We start from the raw sequence: 10,000 nt of genomic DNA on the forward strand, positions 1-10,000 counted from the left end.
TGTCACCAGTAGGGGGCAGCATCGAGGCCGCGACTCTGTGAGCGTGGGTAGGTGGAGGAGGCTGGAAATCTGAGGCTGTTTGACAATAGAAGCTGTTTAAATGTGGGTCTGATGCAGACGCTGTGCTGTGATTGGCTCAGTGTGGTGTACTGGCTTCCATGCCCATCCTCTCGGCTAGCAGGTTACTGTATACCTGAGAACGCGAACGTGTCCCTCTCTCCTCGTTCTCAGCTGTTTTCAGCTAACCCACACCTGGCTCACACCTCCCTCTGTGTGGAGAAAATAATCAAAAGCTGCCTTGTCTTGTGAATGAGAACCTCGACACTGAAGCGCCCAGCACTGGACTATTGACAGGATTCAGACGTGTCTGCAGAAAACCACTGCGTCTGGAAATGCGCAGATTCCCTTGGTGAAGGGTGCTCTCAGGTAGATGCTGGCTCCAGCTGGGTGAAAATGCTCTCTGACATCGTTCAAATTTGCTCAAACTATTAAGGTGAAAACTTTTGAACTTTGTAACGCAATCCCCAGGACTGCAGGGAGGTGGAGCACAGGAAGTGGGGCTCCCCTCTCTCCCTGGTTACTGGTTACGGTTACTGCGTCATCATTTTAATGGGTTTTTTGGGATGTTTGTTGTGTGCATCCTGGTTTTGGGTTGGCATCGCTAACGCTGGGGTTTTAGTGATGGTGCGCATACACTCACTGGCCAGGGAACAATGTTAGACAGATCTGCCTGAGGCACTCGTGTAAAAACAATAGAACGTGATGTAATGCTTCACCGCTCCCCGGTAACGGTTGCTATGCTGGGTGTCATTATCAGGCAATGGCCCACTGTGAGTGGCGGTTACACCTCCCCTGGAACGGCGATGGCGGCGTTTAATCACGCGCTAGCACGCTTAGCACGATTAGCACGTTTAGCATGGGTCTGCTGTTGTGTGGTCATGCCTGTGTGATTACCCATGAGCCCCTGCATGGCGTTCTGGGGCTGAGCCCTGTGGAAACGCACCGTGGGAGCAAAAAAAGAAAAAGAGGGGGGGCTGTTGAAACTGTGAAGGATGACCTGTGAAAGCTCGAGGGGGGGAGGGGGGGACTGTTGAAACTGTGAAGGATGACCTGTGAAAGCTCGAGGGGGGGAGGGGGGGAGGGGGGGGGGCTGTTGAAACTGTGAAGGATGACCTGTGAAAGCTCGAGGGGGGGGGGGGGGGGGGGGGGAGGGGGGGGGCTGTTGAAACTGTGAAGGATGACCTGTGAAAGCTCTCCTGCAGTCTGAGTGGGTTGCCCCTGCGCCTCGCTTCTCCGGTGAAGCAGAAATTGTTTCTGTGGAAAAAAATAAAAGGGAAATGACTGATGTGATGTTTAAAGTGTAAGAGCGTAATATGTGTGAAAGTATTATCTGTACAGACAGGCTTACCGCCCTCTCTTTTGTGTGGCTTATCTGAGGTTAAAGCGGCTCCTTCGTCTGCGTGAAATCGCTGCACATTAAGTGAAATGTACCAGCGCTGTGTCCGTCCATTACACCAGGTAGTCCCGCTCTTAGAGAGGATCGTTTTTTCTAATATAGATGTATCAAAAAATGTAAAACACCTCAAATGAAGTGCGGTTCTTTAAATAATTACCGTGTGCGTCGTACAGTGATGAATGCCTCAGTATCCCTGAAAGAGCTGTCGTTTTAGAGCTGCTGCTGGTTGGCCACACAGTCGCTGTTTATGTTCAGATCTGTCTGCATGGCTAAATTGGCTGTTGTCTCTAATGCTGGAATATGCAATTCAATAATCATTCACTGGCTCTTCCAGGAACACTTTGTAATATGGACTAGAATAGCCTGCAGTAATATAAACACATATAAACATACAGAGGTTAAATTCACTGCGCAATGACTTTCCTCTTGCATTTAAATTGTTCATTGTGCTGAAAGATATTCATACTTACTGGTCCCAAATTTATAAACTGAAAAATAATAGCATTTTGTTTTGCTGTGAACAGTTTAATTTCTAAACACTGGCAGCCCACAGTCCGCACTAAAACGTGCATCACCACGTTGCCTGCATAAGAAATACCAAACACTACACTTCTGTCAGTGTGAGCTCTTTTAAAATGTTAGCTGAATAAAATCACTGTACCCCAATGACATCACTTCAGTTGGCCCTTTGCAGGTTCGGCAGATGACCAATGAAATACAGGTTGCACCGGAGATTAACGCAGAACATAATAATTTTAGGAATGAGTTCCATTTTGAACCTCTTAATCAGCATTAAAACCAAATAACAGCCTCTAAATCAACACTACCACCAAGGTCCTGCAACATCGTGATTTTTTTTCAATATCAGTATATTGATGGAAAGTGTCTAAATGACTGAGTATATTCAATGGCATTTGATCATATGTAGACTGGAACTAAAACACTACGGTAACAATTCATTGACTTTAGCCTTGTGAATAATAAACTCTGGTTAAGCGGAGCTTTTTTTACACATTTACGGTGTATGTGATGGTTTTATTCTGACCATTGGGGCAAATTACTGATAATGAGAACCTGCCAATCACTGTGACCGTGCCACTTCTACTCTTAAAACAGCTAAAGTAAAACCCAGCCTCTTGGGTATGTTGTTCTTTTATTTTTCATTGCCCTAGTTTTTTTTTATGAGTAGGAGGATTATGCTTTTGAGGTTATGAAATAAGCGAGAAAAGCAGGCTATGTTTATTTCAGGATGAGTTGGCTTGGATTCTGTTTTAAGCACTCACTGAACTTAGCTGTGTTAGGATCGAAAGCAAAAGATGTGAAGACTGCTGTCTTTTCATGGGCAGTGTCTTTGCCTGTTCATTCCTGATACCCCCAGAACACAGTGAGCATTTGGGAGCGTTATCATGAGTAACATTCAAGTCTTTTGCATGTAAAAAGTCTGGCTGTTGGCCAGCAAGCTAGCGCTAGTTGGTTAGTTAGCTAGCTAGCTATGCAAATAAAAACGATCCGTGGCATGCGCCAGTGGTGCCCGGATTGTATTTGGTTGGGACAGGGAATGAACCCGCAGTGTTGTCGTTATTCGTTTATGATTAGGATTGTTGCGAAACGACATTTATGTTGTATGCTATATATTGGATAGTTCAAATATTCGTGAAATTGTCTTATTGTCAATATTGATATGAGCTCAATGTAAAAAATATCAATATATCAACATATCGCTAGACCTTAATTACCACCAAATTACAACTTCTTAATCAGCATTTCTGCCACATTACACCCTCTTAATCAGTATTACTGCCACATTACAACCTCTTAATCAGCATTACTGCCACATTACAACCTCTTAATCAGCATTACTGCCACATTATGACCTCTTAATCAGCATTACTGCCACATTATGACCTCTTAATCAGCATTACTGCTACATTATGACCTCTTAATCAGCATTACTGCCACATTACACCCTCTTAATCAGCATTACTGCCACATTATGACCTCTTACTCAGCATTACTGCCACATTATGACCTCTTAATCAGCATTACTACCGCATTACTTCCTCTTAGTCAGCATTACTACCACATTAAATCCTCTTAATCAGCATTACTGCTACATTATGACCTCTTACTCAGCATTACTGCCACATTATGACCTCTTAATCAGCATTACTGCCACATTATGACCTCTTAATCAGCATTACTGCCACATTATGACCTCTTACTCAGCATTACTGCTACATTATGACCTCTTACTCAGCATTACTGCCACATTACAACCTCTTAATCAGCATTACTGCTGCATCACTAGCTCTGCATCAGTGCATTACCACCATGAGCTGTCGGTGCTGAGGGTTTTAGCTGCATTACCGTAACGGGCTGCCCGAGCCGGTCTGTGTGTGAGACCGCGGGGGGAAGTCGCGGGGACGGCAGGAGTATGAGCGTAATTTCTCCGCGGGCAGGAGTGCGTGTGATTGGTCTCCGGGGAAGCGTTTTTCTCGCCGCGAGCGGTGGACCGAGCGCTGCTTAATTCACTCCGCTGTTCCCCGGCCTGCGGCGGGTCGCTTGCAGGTCAGAGTCTCCCCCGGCGGTCCCGCCCAGGCCTGGAGCGGAGAGGCGGAGCAGGTCAGAGTCTCCCGCGGCGGTCCTGCCCAGGCCTGGAGCGGAGAGACGGAGCAGGAGCAGGTCAGAGTCTCCCGCGGCGGTCCCGCCCAGGCCTGGAGCGGAGAGACGGAGCAGGAGCAGGTCAGAGTCCCCCCCGGCGGTCCCGCCCAGGCCTGGAGCGGAGAGACGGAGCAGGAGCAGGTCAGAGTCTCCCGCGGCGGTCCCGCCCAGGCCTGGAGCGGAGAGACCGAGCAGGTCAGAGTCTCCCGCGGCGGTCCTGCCCAGGCCTGGAGCGGAGAGACGGAGCAGGAGCAGGTCAGAGTCTCCCCCGGCGGTCCTGCCCAGGCCTGGAGCGGAGAGACGGAGCAGGTCAGAGTCCCCCGTGGCGGTCCCGCCCAGGCCTGGAGCGGAGAGGCGGAGCAGGAGCAGGTCAGAGTCTCCCCCGGCGGTCCTGCCCAGGCCTGGAGCGGAGAGACGGAGCAGGTCAGAGTCCCCCGTGGCGGTCCCGCCCAGGCCTGGAGCGGAGAGGCGGAGCAGGAGCAGGTCAGAGTCTCCCCCGGCGGTCCCGCCCAGGCCTGGAGCGGAGAGACGGAGCAGGAGCAGGTCAGAGTCCCCCCCGGCGGTCCTGCCCAGGCCTGGAGCGGAGAGGCGGAGCAGGAGCAGGTCAGAGTCTCCCCCGGCGGTCCTGCCCAGGCCTGGAGCGGAGAGACGGAGCAGGTCAGAGTCTCCCGCGGCGGTCCAGCCCAGGCCTGGAGCGGAGAGACGGAGGAGAGGCGCTCCCGAGAGTCCCGACACGAGCACTCTGTGCTCTTTAATTACCGCGACCCCGGGGCGGGACAGAGAGAGGGAGGGAAACACGGAAAACCGCTCACCTTCGGAGACTCAGTGCTCACGAACAGAATTCACTTGCAACCGTTAAACTGCGCTAGCCGGTAATAATGGAACGCGTACTGACCCTGTCTTTTTGTTTGTTTTGTTTGTTTGTTTGTTTGTTTTTCAAACTGAGCTGACTGAGAACTTCCGTGTGACGTGTTTTTGTGACCTTCGGGAAATTGGGTGGACAGAGTGTGGTTTTGGGGGAGATGGTGAGAGGGGTAGCGAGGTCAGCGTGAGTTTGAGGCAGTACTTGTAGGACGTTTGTTTGTCTGACTGTGTGTCTCTGCCTCAGAGGGCATGTGCCAGGTGACTGAGCAGAGCCCAGAGTGTGGAGGATAGGAGAGGGGGATGGAGAGTCTGATAGGAGAGGAGAGGGGGTTTGATAGTCTGATAGTAGAGGAGAGGAGAGAGGGATGGAGAGTCTGATAGTAGAGGAGAGGAGGGAGGGATGGAGCTCATTAGTTTTATTGGTTTCCTGCAGTCATCTGGTAATGGTTGTGATTTAGTGATGGGGATCTGGGCTGTAAAAAGCAACAGCCATGGAGACATATTGATGAGAAAACAGGTCTTAATTTGTGAGGGGCTTTTTATCTCTCTCTCTCTCACTGTTTCTCTCTCTCTCACACACACTCTGGCTTGCTGTTTCTCTCTTCCCTCTCTCTGTCTCTCCCTCTCCCTCCTCACTCTCTCCCTCTGCCTTGCTCTTTCTCTCTTCCCTCTCTCTCTCTTTCTGTATCTTGCTGTCTCTCTCTCTCTCTCTCTCCTCTCTCTCTCTCCCCCCCCACTCTAAAGTGAACGCGTATCCAGTATTCTGAGGGCTGCCCGGCTGTTTTCCTGTGCTGCTGAGCTACTTCTGTCTCAGTATTCATTAAAAAATCAAATTAATCCTGAAGTACAGACACTTGTTAAAAACGCCTCTCTTCCAGCTAAACTCTCGTCCACACGGCCTCATTGTGATGCTCTGTGGCGGCTGCTGTGTGTGTCATCATAAATAGATCATCCGCGGTTGACCACGCGATCTCAGAGCCATCACTGACATTACTGGTGATTTTCTGGTCAGTGGCTTTGATATCAGTGATGCTAATTAGCGAGTGGTGCATTTGAGATCAGTGGCGGCAAGATCAGAGAACACAGATTAGTGGTGAATTTCAGATCAATGGCTTTGATATCAGTGATGCTAATTAGCGAGTGAGTGTATGAGTGAGTGAGTGGATATGCCTTTGGAGTAATAAATTCCATATTTTATCATGTACAAAAGTCAGGTTGTCTGAAACTACCTGCTCCTTGACTGCATAAAAGACAAAAAAGTTTGCAGAGGATGTTAACCAGGAACTCATGCGGAGTTGCCAATATTGCTTTAGGGTAATGCCGAGTACCCAAAAGATGTGTATTATTACAAACGTGTGGTGTTCGGTTGACCTTAGCTTTAATCTAAAATGAGAGATTAGAGATCTTGCATTGAAACTCCAGCGCTAGAGGGCTGCAGTGTGTGCAGGTTTAACTCCAGTCCTGGAGGGCCGCAGTTTCTGCAGGTTTAACTCCAATCCTGGAGGGCCGCAGTGTCTGCAGGTTTAACTCCAGTCCTGGAGGGCTGCAGCGTCTGCAGGTTTAACTCCAGTCCTGGAGGGCCGCAGCGTCTGCAGGTTTAACTCCAGTCCTGGAGGGCCGCAGTGTCTGCAGGTTTAACTCCAGTCCTGGAGGGCCGCAGCGTCTGCAGGTTTAACTCCAGTCCTGGAGGGCCGCAGCGTCTGCAGGTTTAACTCCAGTTCTGGAGGGCCACAGTGTCTGCAGGTTTAACTCCAGTCCTGGAGGGCCGCAGCGTCTGCAGGTTTAACTCCAGTCCTGGAGGGCCACAGTGTCTGCAGGTTTAACTCCAGTCCTGGAGGGCCACAGTGTCTGCAGGTTTAGCTCCAGTCCTGGAGGGCCACAGTGTCTGCAGGTTTAAACTCCAGTCCTGGAGGGCCACAGTGTCTGCAGGTTTAACTCCAGTCCTGGAGGGCCACAGTGTCTGCAGGTTTAACTCCAGTCCTGGAGGGCCGCAGTGTCTGCAGGTTTAACTCCAGTCCTGGAGGGCCGCAGTGTGTGCTAATTTCAGTAGCCAATGTTGGCCTTTTTAAGGTGTGTGGAATAAATGATGTAGATAATAGTCCTGAAACACATCATAAACCTTCAGACACTGCAGCCCTCCAGAATTCCAGCTTCAGGTCCCTGCCATGTAGTCTGGTCTGTAATAAATGTATCTTCTCCTGGTTTAAGCGGGTATTGTTTTTGGGATGAAAGCGCATGTATATCTGCTGCTTCTCAGTACCCTGGATTGATGGTGACACTCCGGCGATGAGTGACCCTGTAACACAGCACAGCAAGCCACCTTTACAAGCCTAGCTCTCCTGCAGCGACAGTCCACACTCTAAAGATCTGTGGAGGAGAGTCGTTATGCTTCTGTTAACTTCAAAATTATTTGTTTTCCTTTGGAGGAAAAAAGGCGCAGACATGGCTGAGCTGCCTAACAAACGTGATGCACGTTATGCTCAGCAAAGCTCTGGAAAACGTGCTGCTGTCCTCAGGCTGTAGGTGCTGGTCTTAGTGCTGCAGGTGACAGGCTGTAGGTGCTTGTCTTAGTGCTGCTGGTGACAGGCTGTAGGTGCTTGTCTTAGTGCTGCTGTGGACAGGCTGCAGGTGCTTGTCTTAGTGCTGCTGTCATCAGGTTGTAGGTGCTTGTTTTAGTGCTGCTGTGGACAGGCTGTAGGTGCTTGTCTTAGTGCCGCTGTCGTCAGGCTGTAGGTGCTTGTTTTAGTGCTGCTGTGGACAGGCTGTAGGTGCTTGTCTTAGTGCTGCTGTGGTCAGGCTGTAGGTGCTTGTCTTAGTGCTGCTGGTGACAGGCTGTAGGTGCTTGTCTTAGTGCTGCTGGTGACAGCTGTAGGTGCTTGTCTTAGTGCTGCTGGTGACAGGCTGTAGGTGCTTGTCTTAGTGCTGCTGGTGACAGGCTGTAGGTGCTGGTCTTAGTGCTGCTGTGGTCAGGCTGTAGGTGCTTGTCTTAGTGCTGCTGGTGACAGGCTGTAGGTGCTGGTCTTAGTGCTGCAGGTGACAGGCTGTAGGTGCTTGTCTTAGTGCTGCAGGTGACAGGCTGTAGGTGCTTGTCTTAGTGCTGCTGTGGACAGGCTGCAGGTGCTTGTCTTAGTGCTGCTGGTGACAGGCTGTAGGTGCTTGTCTTAGTGCTGCAGGTGACAGGCTGTAGGTGCTTGTCTTAGTGCTGCTGTGGTCAGGCTGTAGGTGCTTGTCTTAGTGCTGCTGGTGACAGCTGTAGGTGCTTGTCTTAGTGCTGCTGTGGTCAGGCTGTAGGTGCTTGTCTTAGTGCTGCTGGTGACAGGCTGTAGGTGCTTGTCTTAGTGCTGCTGGTGACAGCCTGTAGGTGCTTGTCTAATGCATGCTTTCTGAGAGGGTTTGGCTTTGTTTGTCGGAAGCCAGTGGTTCTGTCTCCTCTCTCTCCCTCGCACAGAGGAAGTGAGAAGCGGCCCTTGTGGCATCAGGACATTCTGGGGTTTGTGTTCCCATGTTTCTGCTCTCTCTGCTCATCCTGCATTTGTCCTTCTGCCAGAACACTGTGGTCCTCATGCTTTCTTCTGTCCGTCTCTCTCTCCCCTTCACGCTCTCTCTCCTTCCTCTCTCTCTCTCTCTCTCCCCCACCATTTCTCCTCTCCTCTCAGGCTCAGTGGCTCCAGCCTGCCTCCCCCCATCATCAGCAGTAAGAACTGGTTGAGGCTGCACTTCACATCGGACGGGAATAACAGGAAGTCAGGATTCCGCGCGCAGTACCAAGGTCTGCTTTCTGTCACTCTCACACACACACACACATACACTCACACTCTCACACTCTCACACTCTCACACACACACTCATACACTCACACTCTCACACTCTCACACACACACACTCACACTCACTCACTCTTACACTCATACACACACACACACACACACACACATACACACACACACACACTCACACACACACACACACTCTCACACTCTCACACTCACACACACACACTCATACACTCACACTCTCACACTCTCACACTCTCACACTCACACTCACACACTCACACACTCTCACTCTCACACACACACACACACACACACACACACTCACACACGCACACACACACACACACTCATACACTCATACACTCACACACACACACACACACACTCATACACTCATACACTCACACTCACTCACACACACACACACGCGCTCACACACACACACACACTCACACACACACACACACACACACGCATGTGTTCAACCCATAATGAGTCAGAGAGGCAGTTAGTCAGTGAGAGGTAGTGTGTCAGTGAGTCAAAGATTCAGTGAGTCGGAGAGGCAGTGAGCAAAAGAGTCAATGAGAATCCGTGAGTCAGAGAGTTAGTGAGTCAAAGAGGCAGTGAGTCACAGAGACCTGGCCTTTCCTGGTGGCACTTCTTTTTTGTTATGGGCATATGATCCAAGAGCATCTCAGATACTCTGTGCAACATACAGCTTCAAACTCTTGCATTTATATTTCACAAGTGTTATTTTCACACAGGGACCGCCACATATTTGTCTGTTTTATGCATGAGTTCATAAATACAAAGACTTCAAGCAGCTGCCGCCAACAAGTAAAACATCCACATACAGTACTCAGAGCAGCAGCTGGCTTTGAAGTGAAGAGCTGGTCAGGACTGGCTGTGCAGGTAAGAGGGGCAGAGTGGAGACGGAGCTGAAGGCACACCTGTGTCAGGCAGCTGAGCAGGCTCTGAAAGGCTGTCCCTGGGGATACAGAGCCAGTCGGGGCTTAGCTGCAGCCTGTCAGCCAGTGAGCCTGTGAGCCTGTGAGCCCTGCTCAATGGCTTTCATACACGGCACGGACACTGGCCTTCTGAGCACACCACAGTACTTACTTACACACACACACACACACACCACAGTACTTACTTACACACACACACACACACACACACACACACACACAGTACTTACTTACACACACACACACACACCACAGTACTTACTTACACACACACA

The 10,000-nt window shown here is 50.2% G+C and overlaps 1 protein-coding gene across 1 annotated transcript in view; it reads left to right on the forward strand.

Annotated features, from left to right (window-relative positions):
• The window catches only part of LOC118214643 (CUB and sushi domain-containing protein 1-like), a 247,803-nt gene that overhangs the window by 110,680 nt on the left and 127,123 nt on the right, over positions 1–10,000 (forward strand). Inside the window, 1 exon segment of the mRNA XM_035394776.1 lies at positions 8,638–8,750. Coding sequence (XP_035250667.1) covers positions 8,638–8,750 — 113 coding nt within the window.

This window comes from Anguilla anguilla, chromosome 1, assembly GCF_013347855.1.
Source record: "Anguilla anguilla isolate fAngAng1 chromosome 1, fAngAng1.pri, whole genome shotgun sequence".
Taxonomy (NCBI): Eukaryota; Metazoa; Chordata; class Actinopteri; order Anguilliformes; family Anguillidae; genus Anguilla; species Anguilla anguilla.